We start from the raw sequence: 16,980 nt of genomic DNA on the forward strand, positions 1-16,980 counted from the left end.
GTAGCCAGTCGTATTGAGAGGCGGGCTCTATCGCGGGCTTATGAGCCGCTGGTTGTGTGAGTGTCTCCACACTCGCCTGCACCGAGAATATCGCTATGTCTGGAAGAGGGAAGTCCGGAGGGAAAGTCCGCGCCAAGGCCAAGACCCGCAGCTCCAGGGCGGGACTACAGTTCCCAGTCGGCCGCGTCCACCGTCTCCTGCGCAAGGGGAACTACGCGGAGCGCGTGGGCGCCGGAGCCCCGGTGTACCTGGCGGCCGTGCTCGAGTACCTCACCGCTGAGATCCTGGAGTTGGCAGGGAACGCCGCGCGCGACAACAAGAAGACGCGTATCATCCCTCGCCACCTCCAGCTGGCGGTGAGAAACGACGAGGAGCTGAACAAGCTGCTGGGCGGGGTGACCATCGCGCAGGGCGGCGTGCTGCCCAACATCCAAGCCGTGCTGCTGCCCAAGAAGAGCGGCCAGGCGGCGCCAAGCTCCGGCGGGAAGGCGGGGAAGAAGGCCTCGTCTCAGTCCCAGGAGTACTAGACGTATTTGACCCACACAAAAGGCCCTTTTAAGGGCCACCAACGCTTCTAAAGAGCTCTGGTCTAGCGAGGGCGAGCTGGTTAGCATGTAGCCGCACGGCAGCAGTGAGGCTACTTGCTGACTGGATTGTTGGTGGTTCGTTTGGAGGGGGACCGGACGCAGGTGTGTGAATTAAACTGATCATGAAGTCTGTGGGTGAAGTGTTTCCAACTGCGGCTGTACTGTTTTCTGGAGGGGACGCAAGTGACTGTCGACCACACACCGTGACCAGCGAGTTTAGTGTTTGTTCCTGATGCTAACACTTCCAGCTCAATTCGCGACAGGCAGGATGTTGACATCTGGTCCACTGAATAAAGACAGACGCGTCCTTTGTACTCATTGTGACTGAATAAAAGGTTGCTTTTTCTTTGTGTTGCTGTTGAACGTTTCATTGATTTAATGACGTCATTTACGCCGCGACGGTTTCCAAGGCGTGCAGTTCACTCATCACGCCACTAGGTGCCAGCAGCCGCTCATTGCTCTTTTCATGGTCCCGGTGCTCAGGTCGTCACCTCGAGCAGAGGTCGGGACCCTTTTTGACAGAGAGCTGAGAAGGAATCACCTTTACTGAACTTGCTATTGAAAGTGATGGCACCTCACATGCTACAGCATTTTGGGAGGTCAAGCCGCATGGTTATATTTGTTTGGGGGTATTTTACTCTGCGAGCTTTGACGTCAGAGTCACACTTTGCTTGTGAGCCGTAGGTCCCCGACTTCTGACCTACAGTATTCAGGACACTCACTTCCCACACCATGGATCGACTGTACATATTATGCTTTGGTCCATTAGTTGTTAGACGTGAGTCTGGACCCACTGTCTGGATTTAGTCAGAAGCAGGTCAAAGCTGATACTAAATCATCTTTTGCAAAGACTGTTCCTGACTTTTGCGAGCTCTCGTGGACCCCCTCCATTCCCCCGCCTCCTCCCCTCAGGGATCTGGGCCAGCAGCTTCACAACTCTGTCATTTGAGTCTGACATGTGTGGGAGCAGCAGCAGCTGCTGAAGGACTTGCAGAAGAAGTTCCTGGAATATCAAAGCCGCCCGGCACGTTTGGGAGCTGTTTACTCGAGAACTCTTGGAGCCTTCTGAAGTCAGGGCAGTCTAATGACGACTCCGATCACGGATCAACAGTGACGTCATCAGCGGATCTTTTGTGTTTTCTGGAACATGATACTTCTCTCCGCACATATCTGTTCCCAACTGCCGTCTCCTGTGTGACATCTCTTGAAAAGGGTCCACAGTGTCCATGTTTGTCCAGTTCAGCACGATAGGAGAGTTTGACAGGATGAAGACCACGGTGGCCGAATCGCCAGTCGGACTGAGTGGAGCGCCCTCTGCTGGTAAGAAGGATTGGTCCGTTTTGAGAGTTGTGATGATGCTGGTCAAACTAGTCCACACAACTAGCATCAGTCAGGCAACCACTCCTGAGGAGGAAACTGGATCAGAACTTTGTTGGTGACATGTTGGCTGAACTTGGAGGCAGCAGTTAGGGTTGGAGTGGGGGGTCGGTCCGCTAGCGTGTCCTGGAGACAGGTCATCAGTCCAGTTTAAAGAATTGTGCTCAAAGTGCTGGTTCTGTTGGGTCAGGTTTGGCATTGTCCACTAAAATAGACCGACGCTCTCGGAACCATTCTCTGCTGACCTTAGTGGTCAGAACCGCCACACCCGAGTCCTTGTGGCTTCCGGGTCTAAACATTATATTTAGCTGCGGCAAGCTGTTGAGGGACTCGAACTCTGACAACAACAGAACCTCCGTGTGTGGCGTGACAGTGTGTGTGGCACTGCTGGGGTCAGTTTGTGCAACTGTTGTGTGTTTGTCTTTCCCTTTAGATGCCCATAACCCCCAACAAGGAAGTAACCGAGCCTCTCCCAGCCCTGCAGTAGGAGCAGTGCTGGAGTCTCTAGAGCTTACGTCCACGTCTTTATCCTCTACACTCAGATCCTCTGGAGGTGCTTCACCTCTCCTGCTCAGATCTGGATCCAGTCGAGACCTCAGACAGAGGAGCGGCACAAACAGACCATCTGTCCCTGTCAGGTCCAACACGCTTCTGAGTGCAGCACTGAGTAGCAGGGGATCTGCTTCTGAGGACCGGGATCTGACTTCGTCAATCTCAGAACTTTCCATGGCTCCAGGGAGCCCTCGACTCAGGGGTTTCTTGCTGCAGAAGACATGCAGAAGCCCCTTCTGGTCTCCAGGCTCCAGTGTTCCACAGCCAGGGCAGGATGGACTTCCACCACACAGCCTGGTCCGGACCCTCCAAGGGGATCTCTGCCCTGTGGGCCCGGTGAGTCTTGAAGATCATTCCAAACCCACCATGTCATCAAAATCCCAGACCGTCCCGACAAGCATCAGCGAGGTCAGTGAAGACGCGGAGCAGCTGCTGGATTATCACCGTCGCCAGCGGGAAGAACGGCTGCGGGACCAAGAGACTCAGAAGCTGGTGAGTCTACTTCTTCATTTGGGACCCGCTCCACTGTGACCGCATGCCTGTCGCTCCCCCCCCCACCACCCTGTCTGACAGCTGAGAGGGTGAGGGGGGGACTCGGCCTTCGACTATTTCCGGAACCAGTGGGTTTCTGGTAACAAGTGAGGTCCAACATGTTTATCTGTCAGCCGAAGCGTTCAGCTCCCTCTCGGGTCAGAGCTGTGGTGACAAATATGACCTGGAAATCAGTGACAGTTCAAATCTTTGTGTTTGTAAATTGTCGTACAGAGACATCTGTTAGTTTAATTTTTTGCCTCAAGTCCCAGATGTTTTGATCCAGAGATCTTCTTCTTCACATGAAAGTCACATGGGTCACACAGGGTCACAGTTCACAGAACAGACTTGTAGCCTGAGTGATCACTTTTAGGTCTCTCTCTTGATGTGTGTCGTCTGGGCTCTGGGTTTAGGGAACAGAACCAAGACTCTTTGGATCTATATCTATTGATATGCTACTGGTGTTTCCTCTGTAGGAATGCCAGCGACTGGAGACCATCCTGAGCCTCTGTGCCGGATACCACAAAGACGGGGCTGATGCGTTGAGGAACCGAGTATTTGGGGGTGCAGCAGAGACCCGCCTGACTCCGTTCAGACCTGCTGTTGGGGGAGTCAGGGTCGGGGGGCCAATCCACTCTGAGAGGAGACTTGATGAGAAGAACAGTCCCCACAGGACCAGGATCTTCACTCCAGATGGGAACCAACAGGTGACTATGCCTGAGGTTGCCTTCACATCCGCTCACACTTCCCTGCATACTCTGAATCTCTGGGTCATTTTTGTATGTTGGATCAAATTTGGCTCTGACTCTCTGGTCGTGCTGCAGGAGCAGAAGGAGACTGGAAGCACGGTGTTCCAGTCTGACAACAGCGCCCGCTGGAGGGAGGTACGTCTGCTCCGAGTGCATCCAAGGCTCGACCTTTGGCATCACTGTGGTACTGTGTCTTCTGTCCGTGATCAAGATATCTGCTCTGAACACTCAACTGGACCAGCAGAACCACCACAGAATCAGCAAAGAGGCAGCTCTCCAGTGCCCCCCAGAGGTCAGTTCCTGAAGTCCTAATATCCTGGTCTGCTGGTGAACTTAACAGCCGTAGATGGTTCTTGCACACAAGTGTTTCTGCTCTGGTCCTGATTCTGATTGTGTGTGTTCGGGCACAGAAGCAGGTCACTGAGCTGGACAATTCCAGTCAGTCAAAGGTTCAAACAGTTCCGGAGACAGAGGTGAGTTGCTTCCCTATCAGTTTGATAAACGTCTGACTTGACATTGAACTGTATCAACAGGACGTTCTTCACATCAGTGAGCAAGACCTCCTGGGGAGCCCCCCTCACAGCGCCCCCTGCGGTCATCCTGTCGGACTGCAGGAGGTAACCATTATGATTCTTTTATGTTTGACCCATTTTGTTTTTAAGTTTTTAACTCCACCTGGACAGACACAGTCAAAAATGAACAGACGGTGTTGGGAAGGATGGAGAACTTTCAAGAACGTTTTGGTTGTCTGTAATTCATCTTCACTTCCTCTGTGATGCAGGAGTATCTGCTGCTGTCTGACGTCTATCAGATGTTTGGCTCTTCTGCCCCTGCTCGCCCCTGTTCTTCTGAGGTAGACTCCCCCTTCATCACTACCCCCTGCCTCACCTCTCCCATCCCGCCACACCTCACCTCTCCCCCTCCCACCGTGCCTCACCTCTCTCCCTCTGTGCGACAGAGACTGCCGCTAACACTGCCCCCTGCTGCTCATGTGTAGGACTACATCACAGTCAGTCAGCTGAGTCAGATCTTTGGGCCTCTGAGCTTCTCGCCTTCTTCCTCAGCAACGCTCCAGCTGGACTCGTCCTGCAGCCCCTCGACTCGCTGTGACTCAGACTCTCAGGAGGTTTGTCTTCTGCTAAGCTTTCTTTTCATCCCTCTTTCCTTCAGATTCATATGCTTTACCCCTTCCAACACAGTTTCTCACATTCCGGCTGTCCCTTTTTACATCATCCATTTCTACCTTCTACCTTCACTTCTTGTTTGTCCCGCTCTGCTGATTCCATCCTTCTTTAACTCAGCCTGAGTTGACTGGACCTGCAGTTCCCCCCCTGAACCTGGAGCGTTGGTACCAGGACATCATGGCTGCCTGCGAGCCGCCTCCTCTTCCAGCCAAAAGCTTTTCTTCTCGCCGTCAGGTGAAACCATTTGTGGGTGTTAAGAGTGACCAGAGAGGAACCAGTGTTGTTCTCCCCCTTAGTTCCAGATGTCCAAATCAGGCCTGGAAGTGGGCATGACTGTGACTGAAGCACCCACATTGGAAAAGAGCAGCTCTGCTATGGTGAGTGCTGAGGTCTATCCCATCTCCAACCACTGAGGTCTCACTGAGGTCTTGGTGTCTTCAGGGTTCACCGCTGAGCTTGGCTGAGACTGATCTTCTAGAGCCGAGCTCCCGGAGCAGCCTGCAGAGCAACGGTACCGACACAGTTCTTCTTGCTTTTTCACGTGTTTCTCTCATTACTTTCACCAAGGAGGTTATGTTTTCATCGATGTTGGTTTGTCTGTCTGTGCTCGAATAACTTGAAAAGTTAAGGATGGATTTGGATGAATTTTTCAGTAAAGTAAATATATGAAAGTGATCTGGATCTCTGTCTGGATCCAGGATTTCAGAAAGGATTCTTTAACATTGGGAGGTAGGCAACTGGATCCAGAAAACCTTTGAAGGGTGTTTTGGGTGGGAGCTTGTGGACTGAAGCTGCTTGGCTCTTCAGTTCTTGAATTCACGTCTAATGAGAACAGAACCACTGCCAATCCTTGTTCCTTCAATTTCTCTTGGTCCTTCTAATCCTCCATCCAGATTTTTCTGACGTTATCTTTACGTCTCACCAAACCTCTGTGTGTTCTTGCTTCTCTTGCACCCGTCGTCATTCTTGCTGAGAACTTTTCTCCCGAATCTGTCCGTCTGTCTTGTGCATCTTCACTTCTCTCTGCCGTGCAATACTTATCTCTCCTTCATTCTCTCACCTCCTCAGATCTCACCACGGTGTTCGATGGTGCAGCGCCGCCCGGTGGGGTGAGGGGGTACGACACCGTGAGCCTGGAGAGTTCAGACAGTCTGGAGACCAGTGTGTCGGCCCGACACTGCTGTCTCCCTGAGAGGTGAGAGACTGTTTCCATAGTGACAGACCTTGTGCTTCGACTCCATGTTTTGTTTCTGTCAACTGTTGCCATGACATCCAAGTGGTCTCAGGTGAGCTTCCTCCCTCCGCAGGTCTGAGAGGGCGGAGGAGACCGTGAAGATCCTGGAGCAGGTTCAGACTCGAGTGAGAAAGTCTTGAATGTTCCCGTCCGATTATAACAATCAAGTCTCACTACTGACTCTGTCCCGGGACAAAGTGCTCAAAAATCGGAGTTGAGAACACCAACTAACCAGGCCTTGGCCGCAATGGAGAAGTGTTTTTATACTGCCCCCTCTTGGCCAGAGTGATAAAAATGTTTCATGGAATCTCTTATTTCAGAAAGCCAGACAGTGTTTCACTTCTGATGCTGTAGTTGGCACCGATGAACATCGACTTCTTCCTCTTAACTACAGTCAAAGTTGTAAACAGTTGGATGAACTTTGGTCTCGCTTTTCTGTCAGGAGGAGGTTCAGGTTCACTGGCTGGTGTTGGAGATGGAGCGCAGGAGGAGAGAAGAGGCGGAGAGGAGGCTGCAGGAGGACAGCCAACATGTAGAGAGGCTGGTGGAGGAGGAGGTGAAGCTGAGGGAGAGGAACATCAGCCATGCTGAGGTAAGGAGAGAAGAGCGGGAGAGACATGGAGTTGGGAGAAGATGCAGGTGGTCAGGGGGAAGGATGTGTTGGTGGGGTTGTGATGCTCCTTGACTCTGTCTCGTCCTCTAAGACTCGTCCGATGACTCGTTACCTGCCAAACCTGAAGCAAGAGTTTGACCTGCGAGCTCACGTGGAGTCGTCGGGTCACGACGTGGACACGTGTCCCTTCATCATTCTCACAGAGAAGAAATGCAAAGGTCACCTGGTGAAAATGGGCGGCAAGATCAAGTCCTGGAAGAAGCGCTGGTTTGTGTTTGACCGACTCAAAAGGAACTTCTGCTACTATGCAGGTGAGCCCCCTCACTCGAGAGAGAGAGAGTGCCGCGATCCCGTCTTACACGTCGTCATCATGTGGATGTTCAAATCCCAAATTCTCCGCCGCGTTGAACCCGACTCTCATTACTTGTGGTTCCGGTCCAACACTGAATGAATGAATAATGCATGGGAGTTTTACTTGACGATTACTCGCAGGTTCTTCCCTCTGCTGACTTCTGATGAAGATGATGATGAGGATGATGAAATGAGGTGCAAGTCTTTCCGAGTCTCGTGTTTTCGGGCGGGGACTCGCTCTCGGCCGTCGTCATTAATGGAGGAAACTCACTTTTAAAAAACATTCCTCTCGTTGCGAGAGGACCTTCGTAGCACTTTTAACGATGTTTGTGTTGCAGCGCAGACATGTTTATGTACAGAACCAGAACCGGGTTAAGCCCGGGGAGCTCGTCGCTGCACTTTGATGAGGCGTCATGCATGTTCTGAGCCCCGGCTCTGATCTTTCCCTCGGTGGATTTGAGCCTCGGGAACAAACTCGGACCTTTGAAAGATCAGTGGTCGCAGAGAAGACCAGAACCTGAGAGCGTTGGCTGCTCCAGGTTTCGCTCGTGTATCTCAAGTACAAAACCATCAAAGTTGGAAACTTCGTTGACCTTGCTAGACAATGAAGCGTCGAACCAACAACCTCATTATTGTGGACCGATATCCATGTCACAGCGCATCTGACTCCATAGACAATGTGACTGATGCAGGAGGACGACTGAGAGTAGGTGTTCTGGATGACTGACAGGACACATTACTCTCTCCCTTCAGACAAAAATGAGAACAGAATGAAAGGCCTCATCTACTTCCAGGCCATTGAGGAAGTTTACTACGATCACCTCCGCAGCGCCACCAAGGTCAGTTACATGGTCTCTGCACACCCTGAATGAAACCTCCCTTTGACTCCTCCCTCTGTGATCCAGAGTCCTAACCCGTCTTTGACCTTCTGCGTGAAAACCCATGAGCGACTTTACTTCCTGGTGGCACCGTCGGCCGAGGCCATGAGGATCTGGATGGACGTCATCGTGACAGGGGCCGAGGGATACACTCAGTTCCTCAGCTGAGGGCTGGAGAATCACTGAAGTCAGAACCAACAGTCAGCGAGGACTTGAATCATTTGGACTTCACACTTTTTTAAACTGAGTATTTTCTGTCTTTGTCTTTTCTACACAACGCTGACGAAAACTTCAATAAAGTTGTGGCCTGATACCAAGTTGACCGTTGACACACGCATAGACAACTAAGGGCAAAGACAGCACATGGTACTGAGAGATAGCAGACACACACACAGGCGTACAGGAAAAGTTTCTGACTTCAGTGTTGTTGAAATCCTGATGAAACACATTCGTCTTCCTCCTTCAAGATTCCACCACCTTTCTGTTTTTCACATGCAGGGAACATCACACACTTGAAACGTGTTTTTGGATCTGAGCAGAACAATGATGAGAAAAATATCTGGAGGGTGAGAGCAACATTGGGAGGAGGGGGGGACAAAAAGACGTCGCCAGTGAGGATCGCTATTCTGTTTTTATGTCCTGCAGACATTTCAGTAAAAATCTACCAGGTACAAGACTCTGCACTAACTGCACAATGGCTGTGTTTCCAACACACAGCGACCTGGAGTTCCTCACTCTCCAACAACATCTTTATTCTCTCAGTGACATCTCTTGACACAAACTTGACAGATTCTGGTTCCACAGACAAAACTGGCCAATCTGAAGAGCGTGGCGAATTACGACGATGCGCTCTTAAAGCGAGCTGAGGTAAACAAAGTGGAGTCGCCTCGGACCCGCAGGGACGGCAGCCAGAAGGTTCTGGGGTCAAAAGTTGCTCCTGCTCTCAACTTCCTCCCGTCAGCTCGCTGCTGTGATCTGGGTTTTTTTAACGGAGGAGAAGTTGATGACAATAATTTCGAAAGAGACGGTGATGAAATGATGGTGAAAGCAATGCTAACCCGCCAAACGTGCGCTTGCATGCAGCATCTGACGTTCTGACACTGACTGGAGCTCGACCCAGCTCTTCAACCGCCATCTTGGGCACAAAAACATCAGTTTGACTGAGTCGGTGGACCAGATGATCGGCACCTCTGTGACAACACAAACACCTGGTTCTCAGTGGACCAATTAAGATCTTGAGCAGCCAGCTGCTCCATGGAGACCATCACTCTGAGGCGGATCTCCATGACCAAGATATTTATCGGGATTGCATCACCGCAACACTATCTCTACACTCAAGTACCTGTGTGAAGACTTCATCTGCTGTTGAGTTTATCTTCAAGTCAGGTTTGAGCCGCACAGTTGAAGCAAAACAAGACATGCAGGAATGACCACAACACAACATAAAAACTGCTTCTTTGGATGTTAAAAACGTTTTCCCCCCCAAATCACTCTTTTAATTGTGAAGGTTTGGACACGTACAGTTGGTCTTTATCAAGTGTGTGTGTTGTCCCATGATGCATCCATGTAAAACAAGCCTAAAATAAGGGCAGTGTCCGCAGTTGCTATAGCAACAGAGAGCAGCTCAGAAGTCCTTGAGTTGAGAGGTTAGGGTTGGTGTCTTCTTCACAACTCTGTAAACAATCAGGAAATAAACAAGATGGCCTCCTTAAATTAATCTAGCAGGGGCTGTTTGTAAGTTTCGCTTTGTGTCGCTGTTCTTCTCTGCGCCGTCCGTGTTTGTGTTGCTGCTTTAGTTTGTTTACATGGTACATGTGGACGGACAACAACAGGGAGAGCGGTTGACCAATCAGCAGTCACGGCTTCCGCGGTTCGGCCAATCACCGAACGGCGTCTGGGAGCTCGCAGCCAATCGCCGGGTGCTCGGTGCACTGATGCAACAGCGCTGCAACCGCGCGCACGCCGACGTCATTACGTCTAAGAAACAATTACATGTCAAGTAACCGCGACAGTTTGTTGTTTGCATCGTAACTTCGACCATAACCTTTTATATTAATCAGGACTCATGACTTCACGTCGCGATTTCAGCAAGGGAAATTACGTTTTTCCTTCAGATTCAGATTTTCTGAAGGTGGATTTTGGCAGCGTTTGTGAGAACAACGGCTCGGAAAACAAGTGATGAGCGGATCTACTTGGTGATGCAGCCGGTTGGCACGTGCCCCCCGGAGGGCGGAGGCATACGCGAGCAGACGGTGACGTAGTTTGTTGCTATGTGAGCGCACATGAAGCCCCGCGCTGTTGTTGCTTGGATCAGTTTACTACTGGAGCACCACCGAGACACAACAGGGAGAGACGCTCTGCCGGACCTCAACTGACCCCCCGACGCTTCCTCCGGACCGCCGCCGATCACTTCCCTCCCGGGTCAAGCCGTGACTCGTCAACATGGACCTCTGAGTTCTGGGTCGAACACGTGAAACCCAAGTCGTGCTTTGCTTTAGCAACGCACCCCAAGAGTTCCGCAAGAATGGAGTAAGTCTTTTTCATTTCTCGGTTCTGAAGTGGCTGACAGGAACTTTGTTTGGTCGTTACTGAGTGCGAACTCTCTGGAACTTTTGAGAAACTATTGAAATGAGAGTTGGCAGCGTGAACAGAAGATGATGATGAGGTTCATCTGCTTTAGTTCAACTGGTTCTCCACTGAGGTCCTCCTCCAGTCTGACAGGTGTTTTGGAGCGGCCGCCCCTCTGCTGCTCTGGGCCCCGCACTCCTCCTGTGGGGTTTGACTAGAACTGAAGTCTCAGTGGAGGTGGAGGTCCTTGCCCAGAGCTCTGCGGTCTCAGTGTGGTGGTTAAGAGTGAGCATAGACAGTGTGGATGATGTTTGATGCACTTTTGGAATGCGACCTCCTTGAACCTGACCCCGGTGTCGCCCCTCCCTGTCTCTTTCTGCAGGTGTCACAATGCTCGCCCTACCCTGCTTTCCGCCGCCCATCTGTCAGACCGGACTCACCCCCGAAACCAGCTTGGACTGGGACTGAATCGCAGCACCAGCAGAAATCATGGCGACATCATTAACCATTTGGGGGACTCGTGGCGTTTGCCTGGCAGACCCCCGTGCTCTCTCTCACCCACAGGCTAACAGCCAATCAGAGGGGAGCAGGGGGGCGGTGCCAGGGGAGAGTCAGCACTTCATTGGTGAGTGGAGGCAACTTCGCTTTTTTTCATATCGATCTCAGTTTCAGGTGGGCTTGGCACTGCGGCACTCGTTCTTCGTGAACAGTAAGTTAGGCACTAGCTTCGGCCGGCGTGAGCTGCGGCGCCACCGCGTCGTGGTTTGGGGAGCGGCCAATGACAAGCGTTTACAGTGTGTTTTCGTTCTGTTCTCAGGTGATGGTCTCAGCGACTGGATGACTGAAGAAGTGGATTTCTCCTCGTACCTCCCGAACCCTCCCTCCCCTCCCTCCTCCAACGGTCACTCCCTTCCCCCGTCTCCCCTCCATCATGACATCCAGGTGCCCTCCGACTTGGAGGTCATGACCTCTCTGCTGCAGGAGGAACTTGCTCAATTGGAAGACTACTTCCTGTCGGATCCGTTGCCCGAGAAAGTGCCTCAGGTGGGAAGATGTGAGCGGGATTCATTGCTACAGAGTCCTCAGTCCTTCATTCAGTTGCCGTACACCTCGTACCCCTCCTCTACCCAACCTGAACCTAGCCCCCTTCTGGTTACCTTGGCGACGGGAGAGCTAGACCTCTTGAGCATCTGCGGAGGGCCCGTGGGGCGATCCAAAATACCCAGACCTGCCCCGTACAGCTCTAGTCGGCCAAGCGGGACCAGTAGAAAGCGCATCGCTGAAGTCCAAAATGGAGGGTTGAAGGGGAACAACGCGGGGACAACGGTCCCATCTCTCCTCGGCAGTTACCTCTGTGTGAGCCAAGACCAAGTGGCAGGGAGAAGTTGCGGTTCCGTTGAGGTCAGAAGAGGCTCCGACTTAGCAAGAGAAGAGAAGAACTGTTGCTTCGGTCAGGAGGGTCAGAAGTCGATGACTGCTGGATTTGGTTTTTCTGGGTCCCATTATGAGCCGCTGAAGAAAGAAGACCTGTTGATGTTCAGCATGACCGAGGTGAGCGTCGATGCGGACAGGGAGGCGGCGAAAACCACCATCGCGTGGAAGAGCGGCGAGTCCTGCTATCTTTCACCGCAGGCGGAGGTCTGTCACGGCTTCTTGGGGAACATCCACCCGCAGGTCAAGGCTGAAGCTCTGCAGATCCAGCAGCAGCACCACGCCCACTGCTCTTTCCTGGAGGATCCCGGTCCAGATTGTTCCGCTCTGCCCAGCGACAGTCCGAGCCCAGAGTCCCTCGGGGCCGGACCAGCATGCCGCCTGAAAGAGGACCTCAACTTCCATCTGGATCTGGTTCCGCACGAGAGCGGAGAGCGCAAACAGAAGAAGAGAGATCAGAACAAAACTGCCGCCCACCGGTACGGGACCCGGGTGCTGGGAATGAAGCGGAGGCGCCGAGTGATGGATCGACTAACCGCTCGCTGTCTTGCAGGTATCGTCAACGAAAAAGAGCGGAGTTGGAATCTCTGGAGGAGCAACTCCACCGACTGGAAGGGAGAAACCGAGAGCTGCGGGACAAAGCAGAGTCCGTGGAACGAGAGATCCAGTACGTCAAAGACCTGCTGATTGAGGTTTACAAGGCGCGGAGCCAGAGGTCCAAACCGGACTCTGTGACCCCGCGTCAACATAGCTGATGCTAACCAGCCGTTATCTCATGTCCGCACACACACACACCCACACACACACAAACAAACACTTCCACCTCTAAACCCAACACTGTTGCTTCTACTAAAACATAACTCCTTCACATGGATCCAGCGGGGTTCACGCAGTGGAAGAAGAGCCTGTGCCGACGGTGGAAGTTTTTACACCGGCAGCGCTTTGTTTAGACGTGAGCACGCAGGTAAAATGACAATCAATGTCCATCCATGAACAAGAAGCACTGAGACTGAAGTGTCTTTTGCTCTGTTGAGTCGCGTCGACACCTCTGCGTCTGTCTACAGTCCTTCAGGGTCGTTCCAAAGTCTTGACTTTTCCTTTGTGTTCTTTCAAGCCGTCGGTCTGTTGTTCGTGTCAGCGCGACCTATTCGACCATTTAGAAGACAATCGTGAGTGAACGTGGTCGAGTTGACCAAAGTGGTTTAGTGGTTCCATGAAGACTTTAGTTCTTTAAAATATTAACATTGTGATCTGTGCTAGGTGTTAAAATATGCTCAACTCATTTAATGTCGCGTTTTCAGGAGGCTGATGTCTAAAGTGTCGTCGGCGATAATGTTCCTTTATCAACTCTGATGTGTCAACATTTAAACTTGTGTTTGTTTGAAGATTTGAATCAAATAAAGTTTGTATGGCACTTTCTGCGTGGAAATTTGGGTTCATGTCGCTGTGGCGACTGGTCTTGAGCCTCCACGCGTTCGTGATGTCGGCATCTTGCGCACGTCAAATTTGCCTCCTTCCATCCAATTTGTCATTAATGTCACCAAGTTTTTCTTAGCGGTCGCCCAGGTGGCCTTTGTTGTCTCACGACCAAGTGCGTGGAATCAGTAGGTCCAGTTTCCGCCTGGCCAGTGGAGAGAACAGATTGCTGCTGAGAGGACGGAAGCTCCATGTCTTGGCCCGTCGGAGCTGATAAAAACATGGAGCCGTCCTCAGTGCGGCGCTGTGGGTGACGGATGAGTAGCAAGGAAGAGCAGAATCCAAAGTCATCATGGAGGAAGAGCGGACCACCGGATGAGGGCAGACGCGACACTTCCTGCTTGAGATCCCTGGTCCAGGTGCAGAGGAACATCAAGAGCAAACAGGATCATCAACAATCTTCATGGAGTTAAACCAGGCCACTTCCTAGGTGAGTAGTGGTCACCTCTATGATGCAGGGTTTAGAGCAGTGGTTCTTAACCTTTTTGGAGGCACTGAACCCCACCAGTTTCATATGCTCATTCACCGAACCCTTCTTTAGTAAAAAATAAAATATGATACACTAACTGCAGACTAGACTGAGGGGTGGACCTCTGCGGCGGAGGCTCCACCGAACCCCTGAGACCGACTCACCGAACCCCGAGGGTTCGATCGAACCCAGGTTAAGAACCACTGGTTTAGAGACTAAGGAGTCAGAGATCATGACAAGAGTGTATCAGAGGGACAGCAGTATGGAGACTAAGTTGGGGACAACCAACCAAGTTCTTGGATGAAAGAGGAGGTAAAGGTAAGACTGGGAGCAGAGGGCGTGGTCCTTCTTCACAGATGCTCCAGATCTGGTTCTGATTTGGTCCAATTGCTCCTGATGCTGAATCCAGAAACAAGCTCCTTCAGATTGATGCAGGTCCACACTGCCCGCTTCATCTATGACCTGGTGTGAGCACAGATCTGCAGTGGAACCCGAGCCCGCGAGGCGGCACCAAGCCTCCTAATCAGATTACTTGAGCTTTACTCCGGGTCAGCTGCAGACGAGCGCACGCAAATTCAGTATGACGACGGCGAAAGTGATGTCATCTGGGACTGGTCTTTGATGTCACTCGGGTTCCACCATCATGGCGCTGAACGTGAGCTGGTTCTGGCTCCTGGTTCTGGTCTTGGTCCACAGAGCTGGATGTCAGAGTACAGAGCTGATGGAGGACGCTGGTCTCGGTAGGAGCTCCAGTTCTCATCTTCTGCGTCAGTGGAATGTCACAGCTGCGTTAGACTAGTCTGCAGGTTTGTCATGTGAACAGCATCTCAGGCAGGTCATTTGCCCATAACATGACAGAGACTATGTTGTTTAGAAAAAATGTTCTGTATTCATTTCCTCATGTAGAAGATGCTACTTGTGACCGCGGTTGTTTGCTTGACTGTGGCTCTAGAAGCAGGAGACCAGGACTGGACTCCCAAACCGGACGTGTACTGGGCTGGAACGGCGCCACTCTGTGTGGGAGGCTGTAAGAACCGGCATCGGGAGCTCCGACGAGACCCGTGTGGAGACTCCAGCTGCTGCTGGTTGGGGTACAAGTCTCTGTGCCGGGGTAAGAGAGCGGCAGGTTTGTGGGAGACACGCAGCGGTTGCTCGACTGCTTCTGCTCTGTGACAGTCAACTGTGGGCGTCCTGACGTGGACTACAACGGTCTTCTCTATGGAAATGACTGGTGGGTGGGTTCTGTGGTGCGCTACTCCTGCCTCCCCGGGTTCATGCTGCTGGGGAACTCAACCAGACAATGCCAAGCCAGCGGCCGGTGGAGCGCCCGGCCCTCTTGCCTGCGTGAGCTGCCTTCTAGCGCCCGACACCGCCACTGTCGTCTGACCTTTTCTGTCACTGCTGTTGCAGGGATGTGCCAGAGGGGGCGTGTGGAGGTCAGCGAGCGGGAGCTGGGTGGAACGTGCAACTCCACTTGCGAGGGCAAGAGTTACCACGGCGTCCCCAAACAGGGCTGCACACGCATCTTCAACTGCAGGAAGAAGGACACGGGCTGGAAGCGCTTCTTTGCTCACTGTGTGCCATGCATCTGCGAATGCTCACTGGCGTGTGGTGAGTCACATGACCCTCCTGGTTGATCTGAAACCCTGTTGACTTGAGATGTTGGTTCTCCAGTGTCTACAGGGTAAAACACTGGAGCAGATTGACAGGCTTGTGGAGAGAGGGGCGGAGCCAGAGCTGTGAGGTCATTGGTTTTATAAACTGATTAAAAACTGTGTGGAGCCCTTTCATTCATTGACCCGAGTCTCACACTGAACACAAAAGTGTTGCCAATTGAGTCTTGTTGAATAAACACTGAGAAAATAAAGTTTATTTTTTTTTATTTTGTGGCGCTGTCAGAGCTGCCACCGTCCGAGTGGGAGTCCAGTAAAACAGGGAATCAGATTAGGACCAGGTGGAGAACCTCAGTACGATGTGCTCTTCTGCGCTCGGAATGTAGCATCCAATACCTGTGAAGAGAACACACCGCATTACTGTGCATGTTGTGTGTGCTGTGCCATTAGGTCTGTTGGATTCATGTTTATGAAGGCAAGAGCTATTAGTTGTTAAACCTCATATCGTCATTTGGTGTGTTGGTCCTTTGAAGTGATGTTTGACCGTGAAGTTGTTGATCATTTGACTTGGTTATATTGTTTGAGTCACAAACGTTGGACTCATGGGGCTTGTAAAGTGATCAATCGATTCACTATTGTTGTTGTGCTCAAGTTGTTCTGCTCTTGCTTGACTTGCTAATGTTGTTGGACTCATGAGATTTGGTGGGTGATATTGTTTAATATTAATATTACTGGACTCTTTAAGTTTATGTGTGACATACCGACATCATCATTGATGTCGGTATGACTCACTTTTGTAGTTGGACTCATGTTGTTTCTCTCTTCAATGTTGTTTGACTCACTACTTACTCACTTCTTACTTTACTCACTAATATTGCTGGACTCTTTAGATTTGTGTGTGACATACAGTCATTTGACTCACTAATGTTGCTGGACTCATGGACTTCTCCAATATTTTACTCATTATGTTGTTGGACTCTTTAAGTTTGTGTATGACACAGTCATTTGACTCAGTTTTGTAGTTGGACTCACGTTGCCTCTCCAGTGCTTTACTCACTAATGTTTTTTGACTCATGAAGTTTGTGTGTGACACATATTCAACTCACTTTTGTAGTTGGACTCATGTTGTTTCTCTCTTCAATATTGTTTGACTCACTAATATTGTTTGTCTCTTCCAGTTTCTGTGCAACATATAGTCATTTGACTCACTTTTGTAGTTGGACTCACGTTGCCTCTCCAGTTTTTTACTCACTGATGTTGTTTGACTCGTGAAGTTTGTGTGTGACACACAGTCATCTGACTCACTTTTGTAGTTGGACTCATGCTGTTTCTCTCTTCAATATTGTTGGACTCACTAATGTTGTTGG

The 16,980-nt window shown here is 51.2% G+C and overlaps 4 protein-coding genes across 5 annotated transcripts; all 4 read left to right on the forward strand.

The window, feature by feature from the left end:
* The first annotated feature begins 33 nt into the window (after positions 1 to 33).
* LOC128748734 (histone H2AX) lies at positions 34 to 719 on the forward strand. Its single transcript, XM_053847696.1, has one exon. The coding sequence runs from the start codon at positions 96 to 98 to the stop codon at positions 525 to 527; it is 432 nt and encodes a 143-aa protein (XP_053703671.1). The 5' UTR covers positions 34 to 95; the 3' UTR covers positions 528 to 719.
* Positions 720 to 2,877: 2,158 nt separating this feature from the next.
* Positions 2,878 to 8,224, forward strand: phldb1a (pleckstrin homology-like domain, family B, member 1a). The gene is made up of 17 exons (XM_053846449.1): positions 2,878 to 3,008; positions 3,524 to 3,754; positions 3,872 to 3,931; positions 4,008 to 4,088; positions 4,207 to 4,269; positions 4,330 to 4,413; positions 4,578 to 4,649; positions 4,794 to 4,922; positions 5,098 to 5,214; positions 5,277 to 5,357; positions 5,422 to 5,491; positions 6,049 to 6,175; positions 6,288 to 6,339; positions 6,657 to 6,806; positions 6,919 to 7,138; positions 7,932 to 8,017; positions 8,084 to 8,224. Exons 1-17 carry the CDS (start codon positions 2,883 to 2,885, stop codon positions 8,222 to 8,224), a joined length of 1,890 nt encoding a protein of 629 aa, XP_053702424.1. The 5' UTR covers positions 2,878 to 2,882.
* A 1,808-nt stretch (positions 8,225 to 10,032) lies between these two features.
* Positions 10,033 to 13,497, forward strand: atf5a (activating transcription factor 5a). Of its 2 annotated transcripts, none has more exons than XM_053847338.1 (4): positions 10,033 to 10,585; positions 11,007 to 11,333; positions 11,442 to 12,534; positions 12,609 to 13,497. In XM_053847338.1, the coding sequence occupies exons 2-4, from the start codon at positions 11,114 to 11,116 to the stop codon at positions 12,808 to 12,810; spliced, it is 1,515 nt and encodes a 504-aa protein (XP_053703313.1). In that variant the 5' UTR covers positions 10,033 to 10,585; positions 11,007 to 11,113; the 3' UTR covers positions 12,811 to 13,497. The 2 variants fall into 2 exon arrangements, with proteins under 2 accessions (XP_053703313.1, XP_053703314.1); XM_053847339.1 differs by having other exon boundaries at positions 11,007 to 11,249; positions 12,609 to 13,488.
* Positions 13,498 to 14,559: 1,062 nt separating this feature from the next.
* Positions 14,560 to 15,881, forward strand: si:ch211-117m20.4 (sushi, von Willebrand factor type A, EGF and pentraxin domain-containing protein 1). The gene is made up of 5 exons (XM_053847979.1): positions 14,560 to 14,740; positions 14,953 to 15,111; positions 15,177 to 15,344; positions 15,411 to 15,611; positions 15,675 to 15,881. The coding sequence occupies exons 1-5, from the start codon at positions 14,644 to 14,646 to the stop codon at positions 15,686 to 15,688; spliced, it is 639 nt and encodes a 212-aa protein (XP_053703954.1). The 5' UTR covers positions 14,560 to 14,643; the 3' UTR covers positions 15,689 to 15,881.
* The last annotated feature ends 1,099 nt before the right edge of the window (positions 15,882 to 16,980 follow it).

Source organism: Synchiropus splendidus, chromosome 17 (genome assembly GCF_027744825.2).
Source record: "Synchiropus splendidus isolate RoL2022-P1 chromosome 17, RoL_Sspl_1.0, whole genome shotgun sequence".
Classification (NCBI taxonomy): Eukaryota; Metazoa; Chordata; class Actinopteri; order Syngnathiformes; family Callionymidae; genus Synchiropus; species Synchiropus splendidus.